The sequence below is a fragment of the Carassius gibelio genome, chromosome B18, assembly GCF_023724105.1.
Source record: "Carassius gibelio isolate Cgi1373 ecotype wild population from Czech Republic chromosome B18, carGib1.2-hapl.c, whole genome shotgun sequence".
NCBI lineage: Eukaryota > Metazoa > Chordata > Actinopteri > Cypriniformes > Cyprinidae > Carassius > Carassius gibelio.
Genome location: NC_068413.1, coordinates 6,400,013 through 6,418,880, shown reverse-complemented (window position 1 = coordinate 6,418,880; position 18,868 = coordinate 6,400,013). Strand labels below are relative to the sequence as shown.

General features: G+C 34.3%; 1 protein-coding gene across 2 annotated transcripts; it reads right to left on the bottom strand.

Moving 5' to 3' along the window:
• Positions 1-977: 977 nt before the first annotated feature.
• LOC127977584 (1-phosphatidylinositol 4,5-bisphosphate phosphodiesterase gamma-2-like) lies at positions 978-18,513 on the bottom strand. Of its 2 annotated transcripts, none has more exons than XM_052582528.1 (32): positions 18,291-18,513; positions 16,626-16,828; positions 15,427-15,579; positions 14,894-14,987; positions 14,713-14,760; positions 14,538-14,622; positions 14,242-14,325; positions 13,899-13,942; positions 13,725-13,785; positions 13,503-13,604; positions 13,305-13,423; positions 13,109-13,194; positions 12,818-12,935; positions 12,098-12,266; positions 11,917-12,012; positions 11,720-11,806; positions 11,448-11,629; positions 9,639-9,839; positions 9,367-9,486; positions 8,167-8,347; positions 7,132-7,200; positions 6,689-6,798; positions 5,843-5,930; positions 5,613-5,679; positions 5,363-5,523; positions 4,994-5,096; positions 4,413-4,616; positions 3,062-3,198; positions 2,829-2,940; positions 2,007-2,186; positions 1,842-1,930; positions 978-1,721 (listed from the first exon to the last, which is right to left on the bottom strand). In XM_052582528.1, the coding sequence occupies exons 2-32, from the start codon at positions 16,807-16,809 to the stop codon at positions 1,539-1,541; spliced, it is 3,717 nt and encodes a 1,238-aa protein (XP_052438488.1). In that variant the 5' UTR covers positions 16,810-16,828; positions 18,291-18,513; the 3' UTR covers positions 978-1,538. The 2 variants fall into 2 exon arrangements, with proteins under 2 accessions (XP_052438488.1, XP_052438489.1); XM_052582529.1 differs by lacking the exon at positions 18,291-18,513 and adding an exon at positions 17,086-17,219.
• Positions 18,514-18,868: the final 355 nt, after the last annotated feature.

The following is an 18,868-nucleotide window of genomic DNA, read 5'->3' as shown; positions in this document are numbered from 1 at the left end:
ATTCATCAAATTTATATTTCAATTTTAGTAATTTTACTACATCAAGTTAAACTAAATAAAAATGGAAAATTATTTTTCAGCAAACAGCTGAAACAAAATAAACCTTTTTTTATTTAATTTTATTTTAATGTTTATTTTGAATAGCCAACCCTTTATGATTTCGGTTGCATTTGAATAGAATAGTTGCATGCAAGTATAACACCCTGACATGTTTTATGCATTATCCATTATTTAACTCTTTTTACAAAAGTATCTACATAGCTATATATATAGCTATATATATATATATATATATATATATATAGCTATATATATATATATATATATATATATATATATATATTTTTTTTTTTTTTTTTTTTTTTTTTTAGCTTGAACTTTAATATTTATATAGCAGAAATTTTCATTTCTGATCCTAAACTTGAATCATATAAGGATTTTTGATATTCATTCCAGATATTTGTTGATCTAACCAGACAATCAAAAACAAAAGACTGCAGAAAGGTCAAAGTTGCAGAACTTTTTCATAAAAGGTTATGAAAGGTCATCAAGAGAGCCGAAGTGAGATATAAGCCAATCACTTAGTTTTAAAGTCACAATCTGAAGTCGCAGACAACAGCATGTTGTAAATGACAGCATGATTGCTAAAAAATATTTAATTGTTAAAATCAACAAGGTCAGACAGGCTTCTTATATCTTTGCAACACTTCTACCTCCGTTTTATTATATTTTATATATGGAACACCTGCTTCTTGAGATTTTCTACTTCCTGGCACCATCCATGGGAAAGTTATGAGTTGTAGTAAGAATGACCTGAGAAGAGTTTTATTATTATTGTAACAATAAATTGCAGTGTTTTCTTGTTAATAGACTAAATATGTATGTAAAATAAAGTGCTACCATATGTATTTTGTACATTGTGCATTTTTCTTAGTAAAAGGTTTAGAAGATAATATACAAATAAAACTACAAAACAATATGTGTCCACATATTCATTTATTTGGTGAGAAGCTGTGTAATTATCGGGATAATGTACAAACAAATGGAAACAATTATACAAAAAAAAAGCGGATTTATTTTGAGATAATGACTGTCAGACTGTGCATTATCGCCTGCATATCCAACCAAACCTGCTAAAACTTCCTCAGCATATTAAAAACAAGATAGCAACCAAATAAATAACATGTCTTGTTTGCCATTTCGATTTTTAAGACAATAAGGAAAAGTTTAATACAGCTGCAAATGAAATGTTACAATCAGATGAAGACGATAGATGAACAGTTTCACAGTAAAAAAAAAGAAAAGAAAACAAAATCCTCCATGCAGTTTTCATGCTCTCAATTTAAAGAGTTTTACAACTTCTGGAATATTGCTCAGGTTAACTTTGCAGTGAATTTGTGTGTGAACACAAAAGTGAGATGGCTGCAACTTCCTGTCTTTGAGGCCTGTTAGGGAACCAGTAGTAATAGAGCAGCGGAACCGAGAGGAAGAGACCCATAAGAACATAAGAACCAGACAGGAAGAGAACTAGACTTTCCTCATGAGTAGAACTTGCTGTTGTTGATTTTTTGCTGTTTACTCATCTTTTTTTCTGAGTACAACTCAGGGGCCGCGTTGCGCTGCAGGCTGGAGTGAGTGTCGTAAAGGCAGAACTCGTTGCTTAACTCCGCCTGTTTCTTTTGCAACTGTTTCGAGGAGGAGTAAAGTTCCTCCTGTGCTTTCTGAAGAAACAAGTGAGAAATGATAGGGGATTTCCATTATACTAACATAGTATTCTCAATAAAATGTATAGATATTTTCTTAAAATAAATCATGACATCAACAAATGGCCGGTTTCTTACCTCCACCTGCTGTATATCAACATACACCAGTAGAGACGCCAGCTCTAGGTTTTCACTGAAGCCGTTCTTTAAAGGGACTGATCTGTACCCTGTGAAAGCAGCAACTCAGTATTTGTACTTAAATCTGCCCTATTTTTAACAATGCAATGAAGTTGATAGACTTACCTGAGCGAATACCTTTCACAGGGAACGTAGCCTGGGCCAGGAAATTGGGGTCTGAGAACATGTCCTCCTCAAAGACCACAAAGCGCAGAAAGGTGAGGTCTGGATCATACACGCTGAAAATAAATGTCTCCGAAGGCTGAGAGTTCGGCCCGAGCCATACAGGGTTCAGTCCGTTGTCATCTGTGGACACATTTAGTTGTTTAATTTTTAAATGAAAAAATTAATACTGGTGCCTCTCAAAAACAGGGCAGAAATTGTTGTTTAGTATAAAAAATATAATGCATTTTGGTAACATTTTTTAATTACTTTATAAATGATTAAAAGTTATTACAATAAATCAACTGAATATATATATATATATATATATATATATATATATATATATATATATATTATACACACACAAACATACACACATTAAAATATGTAGTTTTTTATTTCTTACATTATGAAATTATGACTGAAATTAAGATAAATTAAGATTGTAACATCTGAAAATTAATATAGTCCAGACGTCCAGAAAATTAATATAGTCCTTTTTACTCTCAACTTTTCCCACTTCTTACCGGGGCGTTTTTTTTAAACATTACTTGAGATAGCAAATATGTAAACGGAAATAAAATATAATAAAACTTACTCCAGCTACAATACTTTTTCTTATTTTCAGTGTGTTTAACCTAATAAAATAACTACAACTTAACTAAAAATTCATACAAACTACATAAACAAATTTAGAACAAAAACTGATATAAATGATAAAAACGTTAACTAAAATTTAAATGTAATAGTATCTCAGTTATACTCAAAAATACTGCGTCTTACGGCAAACGATAGTCTTGAATTTGTTGTCCTCTGTTTGGGCACACAGTTCGATCTCCACAAAGGGACTGGCGATGCTTCGTCCTGGTTTAGGAAGATGTCTTGCTCCTATCACCTGTGTATCAGAAAAACCCTCAACAATCTTTTCAATCAATTTAATTTAATAACAAATAAATAAATAACGTGTTTTGTTCAGCTCTCAAACTCAACCTAAATAAATCAAGCTTATGTTTTACCCTAATGGTGATCGTAAATCTGACACTCCTCTTCTCCTGAGGGTCATACGAATCGCTACGCATCATCTCGGGCTGCAGTACATATCCTGTGCCTCCATTCAGACTGAAGAGGGCGCTGTTCAGCTGCATGTACTTATCTGAGGAGAGACGCAAACACTAGCGTGTTATTAGACTTAATGAAATAAATGCTATGCTATTTATTGATCATTACATTTATTGATCATTACATTCTCTATAATGTTTTCTTTTCCTTACACTTACAGTTGAAACCAATGTTATTTCCTTTATTAAATATTTTTGTCTTTAATGTCTTTAAGTTTTTATGTTTCCTGCATCCTTCTAATACTCCATCTCTTTTTTATAAATGTATAATAATTGTGTACATGCATTGTGTATTTCTATAAAACATTAAAGGTGCAATTTGTAATATATTTGCAGTAAAATATCAAAAAACCACTAGGCTAATGTTATATATTTTGTCCAGCTGATCACTAACAATATCTCTAATGTTTCAACTACTTGTAAATCATGAGAAATTCCCATTCTAAACAGTGACACTGGGCAGTGCAATCGCCTGTCAATGACATTAGTTAACCTTTGTTACCGCCTTTATTGATGTAGAAACCACATGACAACAGTATCGTGGACAAATGCGGAAGCAGCTTCTCGACAAACTTCAATTAGAAAGAAATGCCGATCTCGCTTGTGTTTTACTCGACAGGTGAGTTGTTTTGATTCGTATCTTTACAGAAAACATATGCTATTATAACGATCAACAAGATTAGTATTATGGGGCGTACACGGCAAACGCAGGGGCATCGAGTTTCTAGGCCCACGCGAGAACACGTCTGATCCGTAGTCTGATCGCGTATTTGCATTGACTTTGTATGTATTCTCCTCGCGTTAAATCCATTATTTAACTTTCCGTCTGATTGATGGCCGTCAGCGATTGGGTAGAAGACAACAAATCCCATCATCCCACACTCCTTCTTAGCGTCATTAAACCACGCAATTGTTATTGTTTTGGTAGTGCGCCCTCTAGTGGCCTACAACATGTACCTTTAACTCAGATTGAGTACATCTCCTCACTTCCTTGTTTACTATTCTGGGTCAAAGGTTGGCATTTTTCCCCTGCTGGTATATGATATAATCACACCATTGTGCTGCCAAAAAGCATTGAAAGAAATTCACAAGTAGGTGTTTATTTTGACTAAATGAATTTAATGTTTAGTTTATTAACTGTTACATGTTATATACTTTCAGTGCAGTCATAAGTTAGCACTGAGATAAGTGGGAATGTTAATGGATAGCTTTGTCTATTAACTAAAGAGATGTTTAACTTCATACTCACCAGCGGTTTGGAAGTTGAGTGCTACCATGTGACAGCCGCACATCCACAGAGGATACGGATCATAGTTGGAGGAATCCACCCGCTGGCCCTTAGGGTAGACGCGGCTGAGCGCCTTGCGGTTATACAACATAAACTGAGTCGACTTGTTTCTGGAGGGAATCTTATTTTCTACGAAGGAGCGAACCTCTTTGTAGGTATAATTATCTGATAGAGAAAAACAATCACATTGTTCATTTAAAGCTTACTTCATGTTATTATATATTTTTTATGTTTTTGACAGAAGTCTCGTATGCTCACCAAGCAAATATTTGACCAAAAATACGGAAATACTTAAATTTAAAATCATTGTTTTTCACGTTTTTTTTACATATATATTTAATTTTTTATACATTAAAAAATATATATATTTTAAAATTATATTTATTCCTTAAATTTTCAGTATCATGAATCCAGTTTTCAGTGTTTTTACAGTCACTTTTGATCAGTTAAATGCATCCTTGGTGAATAAAAGTATTTCATTTCTTTTTTTAATGCTGGTGTATATGTAAATATGTAATAAATTCATATTTAATTAGCCATACCAAAGCGGTCCTTGTCTTTGCTGCGAGGCTGGCAGTAAACCACCACTTCAGACATCTCGCTGGCCACCTCGTCTCTGCTCTCAACCTCCCTTGTCTTTAGTTTCTGCGATATAAATTTATTGTCAACATTTAGAAACACCAGCCCAGCATTATATTTGAAATACTTGACTGTATACTTCAAATGTCAATGGTTTAATGTGCTTCTAGGGCTATGCCTAGCATTTAAACATCCCCCTCAATCCGTCTGGCTTTAAGTAAACAACTTCAACCATATTTACAGGATGTGTGACTCAAAACCTTGTGAGAACTTCCCTGTGTGACAACTAGCCCCAGTTTGCCCTATTTAGGACAAGAGCGTGTGAGACAGACCTCAAACTCTTTGTTTTCTTCTCTCTGTGTGATGTCCCAAGCCACCTGATACCACTCGTATAGCTCCTCGGTGGTCTCAGTGGCCAGATCAAACGGCATGTCTTTATTCTCCTTATCCTGCAGCGTCACCACTACTTGCTTGCCGTGTTTGGCTGAACGAACTGGAAATGACGAAAAGAGCGCAAAGTTACCATTACAAATACATGTTATGTACAGGTGCCCGAGTGACTCAGAAGATAAATGATCTTACCGACAGTACACTTGGAGATGTCCACTATTCCTTTACATAAGTCACCTAATGGATTTTCCTCATCGCCCTGAAAGAGAACATCTAATCTTAAAGACATTCTATGTTTTGAATATAGATATTCTCTATTTATTTAAGCAAATAGGAATGCAAACATGCATAATGTACTGTACTTACTAGCCCTAAATTACTTACCTGTGATGTCAAATATGCAAATTTGTCATATTCTTTACCTGGTAACCTGCCTCAGTTGAATTGACTTCTTCAACATAATTCGAAGGGAAATAGTGCTGCAGTTTTCCACCATAGTCTCCTTTCCACCTGTTGGGATTGGGAATATTAAATGTTAGTTAATTTATCAAAGTTAAGCAATTAAAATCCCCCTAAGGTTTTTAAAACGTGTTAATTCAACTATGTACCACAAAGTTACATTAACAGAAAAGTAACATGGACAACCTACCATGATGACTGCTATGTTTCATGGACCATGAGCCGTGGTAAAATTATAGTATTCTTTGACATACACTCCCATTCAAAAATCTAGGGTCAGTGTGATTTTTTTTTTTATTCACGACAACACATTAAATTGATCAAAAGTGACAGTAAAGACATTTTTAAGTCTATTTCAAATAAATACTGTTCTTTTTAACTTTATATTTACCCAAAAAAACTTGGAAAATGTATTACGCATCCCAACTGTTCTCAACATTGAAAATAAGAAATGTTTTAGGAATAAATTACATTTTAAAATATTTTCAAATAGAAAACAGTTCTTTTAAATTGTAATAATATCTCACAATATTCCTGTTTTTACTGTATTTTTCTAATCAAAATATTCAAAAATAAATAAATAAATAACCTTACTGACCCTCCTGAACAGTAGTGTACTTTAGAGTGCTACTGTATGCAAATACTGAGGTAAGTGTATATGGTAATCCTGCAGTACCATGGTATTTACCAAATTAGCAGAGTATAATCATCTGATACTCTCATTGTACCATGGCACTGCCAGAGCTTTTTTTGCAAGGATAAACTGCGCATTTATTTCTTATTATCTACAAATTTGCAAATAATCTCACCATCCGTTTGCCTCTTTGGTCACATTATGGATCAAAGCGCCCTTATGAAAGGTGAGTTCATCCTGCCGCATGGCCCTGTAGTCATAGAGGGCCATCACTGTGCTACTGGGCTGCAACACAGCAAAATGAATTTAATCACGCTACAAATCTGCAACAGTATTGAAGCAACCCACACAACCCTTCGGCAGTTCACTAAAATACATTTTCCTTAAAGGGAATTTGTGAATTAAGTTCGAGCTAGAAACATGAAGCACATATGGCATACAAACTAAACAAACTGACACTGCTGTTTTAGCCAGGCTGCATTTCCTCTTTCGAGACGATCAGTTTCCTATGTGACAGAAAGAGATAGCCAACGCCACCACTTCCTCCCCAGCCCACAGGAGATGACCTCTTGCGCATGCTAACTCGCAAGAGCTAAGTTTGCTTTACAAAGTGCTTACCAGAGACGGCTCTATCTCATTGGCCTCCACGTACTGTTTAGAATCATAAAGTGAAGCAGATACGGTTATCTGAAAAGAAAGACATAAAACATTTCTTAGACTTTTCTCCCTGCACATTAAACTTTCAAAATCTATCAATTTTACATAATTTGTCTGATCAGTGAACATTAAGTATTCTGGATCAGTGATTCAGTGACAGTAAAGACATTTAAAATGTTACAAAAACAGTTTCCACAGAACTATTTAGGAGCACGACTGTTTTCAACATTCATATGATAAAAGATGCTTCTTGAGCACCATATCAGGATTTCAAAACTTCTGAAAACTGGAGTAATGGCTGCTAAAATTTCAGCTTTTGATCTATATATTAAAATATAAGTATATAAGACAGTTATTTTAAATTAAATACATGTTTGTCTAGGTGCACATCAGTCACTTTTCAAGTAAACGGAATTTAAAAATGTAAAAAATATTTATCAGAACATTTTCTGTGATTATTGCAATCAGTTTTTGGTGCAGTTAAGGTCCTCATTTAGGTTAGTCGCTCTTTCAGGCTGTGACAGCAGGAAAAATGTGCTTTGTGGTAGGAGGATGCATAAACATGTAATACTAGCCACAGGAAGAGGGCAAAAACTTTAGCATAGCCTCATGAAGTGAAATTTTTTTTAATTAAAAATAGATTTTTTTTTATATTATATGTCTTACTAAACATTTATACCATATAATGCCACTTAAGTGCATATTATACTTCTGCTAAATCAAAACTTTTGGCCTGAACTTTGATTGGAAAAAGGAGAAGAGACCAACAGAGCTACTAGAGATGAAAGCATGCAAGTGTAACATGCAAGCTGTGGCCTTAGCAAAGGAAGAGGTGTACTTGCTTTGGTTCACTTTGAAGTGTGTATACAGATGCTGCACGCAAAGACAACCATTGCACAGGGTTCAGTACAGCCTGCATCTGACAATGTTTTAAGTGAACTGCCATCTTGCCTGCCCTGCACCAAAATAGATTTATGATGTTGCTTTATTACTTACCGAACTGAAGCGTTCCACCAGTGCTGGTGTGACCGGGTAGCGTAGTTTGATCTTCCGATATAGCGGTTTCTTTCGGAAATAGTCCACCAATTCCAGGAGGCTCTCAAATTCGCTGGAGGTCCCGAGCACGTACATAGATCCATCTTTGTGTATCCGGCAGTGTTTCACCATCCCTTCACCTCTGTTTCAGCAAAAATCCATGAATTGCAACAATTATTACATTAACAAAAACAACAGCAAAAAATAATAATAATAATTCTAGAAGATAACATATGTATGTGTGTATATATTTAAATTTTCTTCTAAAATGAGCAGTTTTATTAGGCTCCTATGTATAGGTTCAGTAATTTCACTTTAATGGCAATAAATAGGTTATTTCCATTACCATTAAAATAACAACTGAACATCATAAATATACAAGTCTGAGAAAAAAACTAATTAAAAAAAAATTTGAGGCTTATATATATATATATATATATATATATATATATATATATATATATATATATATATATATATATGCATTTAGCAGACACTTTTATCCAAAGCGACTTACAGTGCATTCAGGCTATCAATTTTTACATATCATGTGTTCCCGGGGAATCCAACCCCCAACCTTGTACTCTACCAGTTGAGCTACAGGAACACCAGTACAACATACAGTATATATATATATATATATATATATATATATATATATATATATATATATATATATATATATATATATATATATATATAACAACTGTTCAGTTCAAATTAATTTAAAAAATGTTGATAAATGTGACCCTTCACCTTTGAACTTCCACACATAAAACAATTTTTATTTATTTTTATCAAAATAATAAATGGTTCATGAACCATCCTTTGATCCACATCAGACCAATTCTACAGGATTATTATTTTTTTGTCTTTTTTATCATTTACCAGATGAAACCATAGGTTTAATCACTAATAATAATAATAATAATAATATTAGTAATAACACATCTCTCCTCAGCAAACCACACAATTCAAAACATGATGCAGATGAAAACTTACATATTTGAGTTTATTACTATAGGTTATGTTTTCAAAAAACAATTTTCCATTGCCATTTTCTTTTAACTGATTGTGAAATATACTAGCAATTTCTGAGTGAAAATTGTTTCTACTCCAGGAATTTGTCAGTTTAATGAGAAAAAAAACAAAGAGTTGCACCTGAAGGTGATGGCATAAGACTCTGAATCTTCTCTCTGTCTGACGAGGAAGGCTCCATCTCGAGGGATCCTCATAAGATAGTCCTCTGCCTCACCCCGACTCAAGTTACTGTAAAACCACCTAAAGACGAGAAAACCACAGTTCAACGTGCACGATGTGTCTGCAGCTGCTCGTGAGCATTAAAATAAGGTGACCACATGGTCTTCTACAGCTCTGCTGGCTGGGCTGTGCTAAACACCATGTTTGGTTGTGCATTTCAAGTGTCAACTTACCCTTCTCGTAAGTGCTGGTCTGGTCGAGGCACAAGATCAGTGAGACGCAGGTTGAAATCCTGACAGCGGAGAGGGTTTTCTCTGTAATACTGGATAAGCGCGTACACACTGGTAAAGTGCAGGTTGTCTGTGAGGAAATAGACAGTGTGGTTTCCATCTAAGCAGGAACGGATTCGACAATGTTGAACTCGTCCGCTGCGCCTGTAAGGACCACACAGGGAATTTCATTTAGCAAAATGTGCATTTGCATGTGCATGAAAAGAAAAAATATTAACATGAATCATATGGTTTGTTCCTGTTCTAAGCAGGACTTTCTGAAACTTATAAAAAAGAATATGCTTTTATGATGATGTAATGATTTCTATTAAATGTTTTTTTTTTTTTTTGTAAATATACTCTAGTCACGTAAAAATGGAAGCCCGTTTCCGCCACTGAAAATGTTTTAATACATTTGTAACTTTTTATCTCACAATTCTGATTTTCATTCCTAATACAGTAGTTGCAAGTTTACATCTTACAATTCTGACTTTTTTTCTAAGAATAACAAATTCCGAGTTATAAAGTCAGAATTGTCAAATATAGTCACAGAATTTTTTATTTCCTTTCAAAATTGACTTTATAACTCGAAATTGCGAGTTTATATAACGCAATTTTTACTTTTTCTCGCAATTGCATTTTTATATCTCACAATTCTGATTTTATAACTCGCAATTGCAAGTTTATGAAGCAAGTTTTTATTTTTCTCACAATTTCATGTTTATATCTCACAATTCTGATTTTATAACTCGCAATTGCGAGTATATATTATGCAATTTCACTTATTTTCTATTAATTTGCAAAGTTTATATCACACAATTTTAACTTTTTCTCACAATTTCATGTTTATCAAACAATTCAGATTTTATAACTCGCAATTGCGAGTTTATATCATGCAATTTCACTTATTTTCTAGTAATTGCAAGTTTATATTTTACAATTCTAGAGAAAAAAAAAAGTTAGAATTGTGAGATAATAAGTCACAATAACCTTTTTTTATTATTATTCAGTGGTGGAAATGGGCTTCCATATGTAAACGCATTACTTATGACTTCATTATTTACAAAACTGAAAGAAAACTAAACTCAAAAGGATGGACATAAAGAGCTGAGGTTAGCCATTTCTGTCAATGAGGAATTGAGAATCACTTACTGGAGGATGAGGTCTTTATACAAAAACATTTATACAACCAGGAAATGCTCAAACTAAAGCAGCAAAATCTAAATTGTAGAAATGACTGTAAACTTATTTAAATTGGCATAAATTATATATTTTTTTTAAACTGCTTTAAATGTATATCTTAAAAGTTAGAAAAACAAATTAGCTTAAAAGTTAATCGTGTATATTATTTCATCCACCTTTGAAATTTTTACATTATCATACTGATTAAAAAAAGAATGATCAAATTTTAATTCAAAACTCAAATTTAAGGTTTAAATGTAATGATGTTTATACTGTTTTGTTCCACACCCAGTATTATTCCATTTCCAGTGTAATACTGTCATTAAGAATGTCATTACCTACCTGTTACTAATTAACAGTACTAATTACATTAATAAAAAAATATTTTAATTTCAATCTTTTAACAACTGCCAGATTGTGACACGACATGAAAATATACTGCATAGCAAGACTGACCCATATAAACTTCAAATACAGCTTTATCCCTATTTCTTAGTAAAGATTTAAAAAAAAAACAAATAAAAAAAAAAACATGATACGAAAGACATTCCCTCCTCTCTCTCTTTAAAGGGTAGAGCAGGACTACATTACCAGAACGAGAGGGTGCAATCATTGACGTAGGTGTCGCTCTCCCGCACCAGAAACGTCCCGTCAACTCCACCCGAATCGGCACAGTATTCCTGCAGCAGTCTCTCGGCTGTCTGTCTGCCCTCTGACATCCGCCCGTGAAACCAGGGCTCTGACTGATGAAGGTCTGTACCTCCCTGAGGTGACTGAGGAGAGGTGAATTACACAGTGAATACCTTTCATTTATCCGATTTTTCAAGTGAATCTTATTCTAAAATGAAGCTCCAGTAATTCACCTTTACCACATCCTCCTCTTGTTGTTCATTCTCCTCAGCGTAATACAATGTCTTATTCTCGATCACACAGTAGTGCTTGTACCATCTCTGTACACGGACACAGTCATACAGAAATTGCAATTATAATCAAGTAAGGCAACTGGAATAAGATCAAACAATCCCACAAGCCCGTGATAGTGTTCGCTGGACTTCGGCACCTCATCAATTGGATCCCAGATGAAGAGCTCTCCCTGCTTATCTCCTTTCCGTAGGTCCTTTTTGCTAAAGGTCTCATCAATATTCAGTTTCTTGTGCTGTTTGAAAAAGCGAGATTGCATGGCTTTGGATTGGATTGTAAAATCAAAGACACTGGAGGATTTTCCAACGGAGCTTCTCTACCTTGATGATGATCTTGCCCTTGAGTTGGGTTGGTGACGGCAGCTGTTCTGCTTCTGGTTCAAGCGGCTCGGTCAGGAGCTTGTCTTGGAAAACATCCTTGAACACCTGAGCCATCATTTTTTGCTGCTTGACGTCACAGTGTTCTTCTATGGACAGCACCACAGGATACCTGCCAACAGTGACATGTTCATAAACATACTTCAAGAATACTGCACACTTCCAGATACACCGTGTGCAACAATTTCATTTTGAATTATTTTGATTGTAAGAATTTGATTGTAATTGTATTTTCCCCCTTTATTACTTCATATTTGCTTGAATGTTTTACAAACTATATTTACTTTTAATTCTTAACAATAATTAATGAATACTATATTCATTCTATTAATTAATTAATTATATTAATTCACATACTTATTTCAAAAAGTAGCCTGCTGTGTGGCGGTAATGCAAATTTAGGGGTAATAATGCAAAATAATACAAATAATGTCACAATGCAAATATATGTATATATATATTAGTCTTCCTGAAAGTAGGTTTAATCTTCTTTATGCAAAACATATTTGCTTATTTATTAAAATTTTGGCTCGGATGGGAGCCTGGTATGTTCTTGAAAGGTTTTGCTAAATTAATTTCGCCGGTTCTCTGTTAGGTGATATGAATTTGACAAAACCCTTGCAGATAAATGTGTGAATGTGTGTGTTGTTGATGATGACTAACTCGGATGTTGCAAAAGCATGATCATTGATGGCCTTCACCACATCCTTAAACTTTATCTTGGAGGTTCTAGTCCAGCCGTGGTATATAATAGGTTCCTCGGGACCATTCCAGCAGTCCACTGCATTGGAAAAAAGAACCATTAAGGTCATCAGACTGACTCCCGCCGATTTCTGAACAATTTTATCAATGCATTATCTATGCATAAAATGAAACCGAAAAGAACTTGCATTAGTATATTGCAACAGAATATTAAAGAGTATTTATTAAGAAATGATGGTATGGTTCACTGACACTCAACACAGCGGCAGCCCAGCCGCAGGCAGCGCACATAAGCTTCTGTAGAGGACTCACTGCGCAGTTGATCTCCAGTCAAATATCTGTGACAAAAAAAAAAAAGACCAAACACATGAAGTAACACAGGAAGTTGATCATGAAGAGGAGGAGCTGCTGTATGTGTGTCATGAGCATGAAGAACTGCAGCACTGACGTGTTGTGTGAGGAGTTGATCCAGTAGTGAGACAGAGGATTGTTCATGTCCAGTGGGCAAATCTCTGAGAACTTCTCATCCCAGATCGAGTTCTCTTTGGAGAAGAGAAAACTGAGGAACTAGAAAGACAGAAAGAAAGATCTAAAAACACGTCACCCTAAAGTTTACATAAAGTAAACCCATCGCTATAACCCATACCTCTTCAACAGTAAAGGCTGGATCGTTGGTCTTCCTCATGGTGTCATCGATGAAGATGGTCATCAGCTCTCGAACTTGATTTGTATTGTTGGCCCAAGACTCCTAAAAAATAAATTCACAGTATTTGTTTCAAGAATTTATTTATTTTTAATAATTGATGTATTTAGCTGGTATAGACAGTATATATATATATATATATATATATATATGAAAAAGTCTTACTCTCTGATGAAATAAAAGGAATCTTTGAAAATCGCAGAGTTGAATAGGTTGATCGCTGCTACTGCAGAAAGAAAAAAACATACAAGACACTCAATCAAATGAGAACATTAGAATGACCTCATGACACGTTTAAAGAACTGCTTCGATCAAAACAATGTTTTGACGGTTACTTACCCCATGATGAAAGCACATGACTCCTTTTTAAACTCGTCTAGAATCTAACAAAACAACAAACAACATACTCTATAGATGATACTAGAAAAGTAAAGACTTTTACAGAATGGTTTTTAGAATGGCTTCTAGAGGATCATGTGACACTGAAGACTGGAGTAATGACTGCTGAAAATTCAGCTTTGCCATCTCAGGAATAAATTACATTTTAATATATATCAACAGCTATTTTACATTGTAATAATTTCACAATATAACTGTTTTATTGTACTTTTTCCTTCATCTACTTTTTCAAATCGTACCGATAAAAACGTAACTTGTCGGCACAACTAAACTGCATACTTACCGTCTTCTGGTTTTCAAACATCAAAAGATTGTAGAATTTGTGAAACTGCTCGAAATCCAAAACATCTTTCTTTGCTCCCACCACCTGAAATGATCAAGTTGACACTTTTTAGAGCAAAAGCCACTGACTAAACATGTTTTTAAACAAGAAGAATGTAAAAATGTATGGACAAACAGACGATCATCTGAAAAACTTTAGGAGAGGAAATGTTCCCACTCAGCTGCCATAAAGTTTTCCATATGATGCAAAGCATACACTTCCGTCAAGATAATGTGTATACAATGTATCATTCATACCGCGATTCTGTCCTTCAAAAAACGTCCACCTGGTACTTTAAAGTTCATCTGTGGCAACAGAGACTTGAGCTCTTTCAGGGTGATGCTTTGAGAGACAGAAAAGAAGCACTAATGAGGTGAGACGGAAACTAAAATAAGACTGTTTGAGAAGAAGGTGAAAGAGAAAGAGGAGAACCTGTTTTTCTTTGTTTGATCGACAGAGTACATCTGCTTCCTCAGCCAACTACAGCAGAGGGAAAAACACAGATGAAACAAACATTCGATTTGTGCTACAGTTTATGAATACACAAGGTACACTATCTGTATCTGTGTGTGTGTGTGTGTGTGTGTTTGTGTGTGTGTGTGTGTGTGTGTACCTCTCTATAATCTCTGGTGTGTAAGCCACCAGCGTCTCCTGTCGCAGTAACTCCAGTCCTGCCAGCCATTTTTCTGCATCGTCCACTGAATCAGCTGTGGAACAGCAAATGCTTTCAGCACTAAAAACAATTCAGCTAGTTTTTCCTCTTCAGAACCCATCATTTTCTTCCTTTGACAGTAATTTCTTATGCTACAGAATGCAAAGAATGCAAAATTCGGGTCTATATTAAATTAATCCAAAAAATATTTTAAAAGAGAGGAAGTACCTCCTTGAATAGTTTATTATTATTCTCACATGTCATATGTTGAGGTATAATTATCTATCATGCACATCACATGCATTATATATATATTCATGTCTCCTAATGAATGTCATGCCAGCTGTGCCAACAAAATTGTATATACTGTTTATTCCGTACATTGTGCATATAGCATATTAGATGTAGGCATATGGTGGAATGACAATAAAGTGATTTAATTACACTTATTATTATATTTTATTAGTTAGAAATGCATAAGAAGACACACATACCCGCCAGGCTGAGAGTGTTGAGAACAAACTGAGAGCCATAGAATATAGTAAAGCATGAGTTGGGGTCTATATATTTATCCTTGCTGTCTTTGAATCGATCAAAGTCTTTGGAGTTTTTTCCTGCTCGTACTTCCCGGATCTCAAAAAGGTCCACTGCAAAAATTAGATTGCGATATGTGATTTACAATATTAAGACAGCAAAGTAGCTCACATAATTTTGAGACACAGCCCTCGACTAAATAAGCTCTCTGTTATTGAACAGATCATCCTGCAATGATCAAATATTATGGTCAGTTCATCTCACTATCCATTTTTTTAAATATTTTTTTTAGTGATTGATGCTAAGCTTCAAAAGTTTTCGACCAGTACAATTTCTTTTCTTTCATCAAGGATGCATTAATTGATCAAAAGTGAAAGTAAAGACTTTTACATTGTGACAAACAATTTCTATTCGATAAATGCTGTTATTTTCACATTTTTATGTATCAAAGAATTGTAAAAAAAAAAAAAGTTACAGTTTTCCATAAAGATATTAAGCATCAAAACTTCATGAACTGATAAAAATAAGAAATGTCACTTACATAAAACAGTGATTTTAAATTGTACAAATATTTCAGAATATTTCTTATATTGTTGTTATATTAAATAAAGGTACTCTTGGTCAGCACAAGTCTTTTTCAAAAACATACAAAAAATCTTACCAATTCTAAATATTTTAACAATAATTGAATTAATTCAAATTTCTGTCGAAAACAAAACTACTTACAAAAAAAAATATATATATCAACCTACTTTAACTTGTTTTCCCTTTAAAATAAACCTTCCTTAAAAGCATACATTTACTATATACTTCAAACATTTTGTACTAAAAATATAGTTGATAATTTTTTAGATGATCCAAATTTTTTGCTTCGGATAAAATCACCCGCTAAATGTATTTCAATGCAAATTCCACTTAGTTTGATTTTGTTATATAATGCAAAATTGCTTCATATGTCCACATGTTTGTAATATCCAATTTGAGCAACAACGACGTACCGTTCTAAATTACCTATTTAAGTTAACTTTAATCATAAAGTTTCTGTAGCTTAAATGAAGCATGATACTGTAAACGCAGAGGTCATCATACACATAAACTAACAGCTTAATTGCAAATTTAAGTGTAAATGTGAGAAATAAGCTTGAGGGAAGACACTCACACACTCCTTCTGTCTTGTTAGCGGTGCGCGACCAGGCCACCTGTCGCGTCTCCATGATGACCTGCACGGTAAGCCTCTCCATCCTCTGTCTGAACACGGTCATCACTATCCCCATCTCCAAGTCCCGCTTAATGAGACTCTTCTTGTATTCGGTCATGTCTCCTTGCTGAACGCGGCCCGCCATCACTGCCTTTGGTCACACACTGGCAAATACAAACGGCGTGTTTATTACAGTCTGTGTGACAGCAGGTACACATGTAGCCTCATGAAGCGTATGTTGTTACTTATAGCAGGTTTGCTTTATTTACAACTGGATAGCATGGCACAAAATGTCTGTACTTTGAATATCTAAACATGACGGACTGTCTCATATTCAAATATTCAAGATACTGCATGGATCGAATCAAGCATTAAATAATTAGTAAATCCAGAAATGAAAATTCTGGCATTATTTACTCACCGTCATGTCGATTCAAAAACTGTAAGACTTTCTTTCTTCTCTGGAACACCAAATGAGGTATTTTGAAAAATGTCTGTGTTTTCATTATATACTCATTGGTTAAGATCCCAGCGTCTTTCATTATATGGACAAAAAATGTTGTATTCTACAGATGAAAGAAAGTCATACAAGTTTGGATTGACATGAGGATGAGTAATTAAGAATTTTCAGGTGAACCTGCATTGTTTGTTGCACGGATTATACAGTAACTGTTACAGTAGTTCATGAAACAGAATTTGCTACAATGATCATTTCTGTCTTTACGTAAGTTTGGGGTTTAAGGAAGAACAATTTATAAAGACGACAATGTTAATACTGTAATTCCCAACCATGCATGTGACTTGCCAGCTCTGATAATAGAAATAATCACCACCTAAAGAGGAATACGACAAGCAGTTATCTGTGACTAAACAGTGCGCCTTTTAGAGTCAGTTTTCCAAACTGTTGAACCATGGCAAGCAAAATAGATGTTTCATGTCTGGTTCCCCTTATTTGCATTGCAAATGAGTAGCTGAATAAGGTGGAAGTGTCCCAAAGCAAGTCCCTCTTTAAAAGTAAAATATTAACCCAGTAAACTCAAAGTGGTTTCCATTCAGAAACCTTTGTACATCACCCACACCCTCCATTCTTCCATTTTGAGCTTTCTGTGTGAAAGAGACAAAGAAACCACGCTCTTTCCTGACATTTAAACAAGCGCCAAGATAAAACTTTAAATAACAAACTGAAAATCAATGTAGATTGACACAAATAAACACTAGATAAGAAAACACGAAGGTCTGTTGCTCAACAGGGAAAGAAAATGAACCTGCCACATCCGAGTTAGTCAATAGGCTACATAACTGTTATCATTAACAACAAGAGGTTGTGGAGGCAGACCTAATCTTACAGAATGTCCTTTTTGTAGCCCACTGAAACTGTATAGAGCAATTTTGCACTTTATTTATTGTGCATCATTTTGAAAATGTTACTTTCCAGTTCAACAGTTTTCGCATTAAGAATGAATAAAGGAGCTTCGTATGACTCCTATTTAGTTTTTATAAAACTGCTTAAACTTGATCAGTGAATATTTAATAAAAAAATAGACTTTTAAATCAAATGTTTACATACATAGTCAGTTACTTTAACGCCCCTTAATCTAAACACCCAAATAAATAAAAAATACTTACCCAAGTTTAGAGAAGAAAATCAATGACCACGTCGAAAAGCACCTGCTGTAATCAAACTAATTCTCATTTTTAAATCTAAAAAATAGCCCCATGCATGGCTTTAAAAAATAAAATAAAACAAAACAAAATCTATGAACAGTCTAGTCACAATGTGCTCAGTTCCTCTATTCGCTAAACACAAGGAAGTTGAGAGAACAGTATGAGAATTAAAAAAAAAAAAAAAAAAAAAAAAAATCCGGAAGCTAAATTATCTATGCAAAATCCCCAGGGAAGAGAGAGCGATGTGTGAACTACTCTGTCATACTTCTGTGCCCTACTACAAATGTGAAATATACCAAAAACACATCTTGATGCAGGAAAAGCGTTTATATCAGTGACGAGTGCTATCGCATGTTGCCGTTCGACGTCATCATGACATCACGTCTTTTTCTCTCATTTAGTGCTTTATGTATGTATACAAATATTCCGTAGCATAATGTCAAACGAAATATATAACTCTAAATCCAAGCTGAATTCCCTAAACCATCTTTTAACTCTAAAAATATAAGCATACTTTCTAAATATAATTTGAGGCGTTA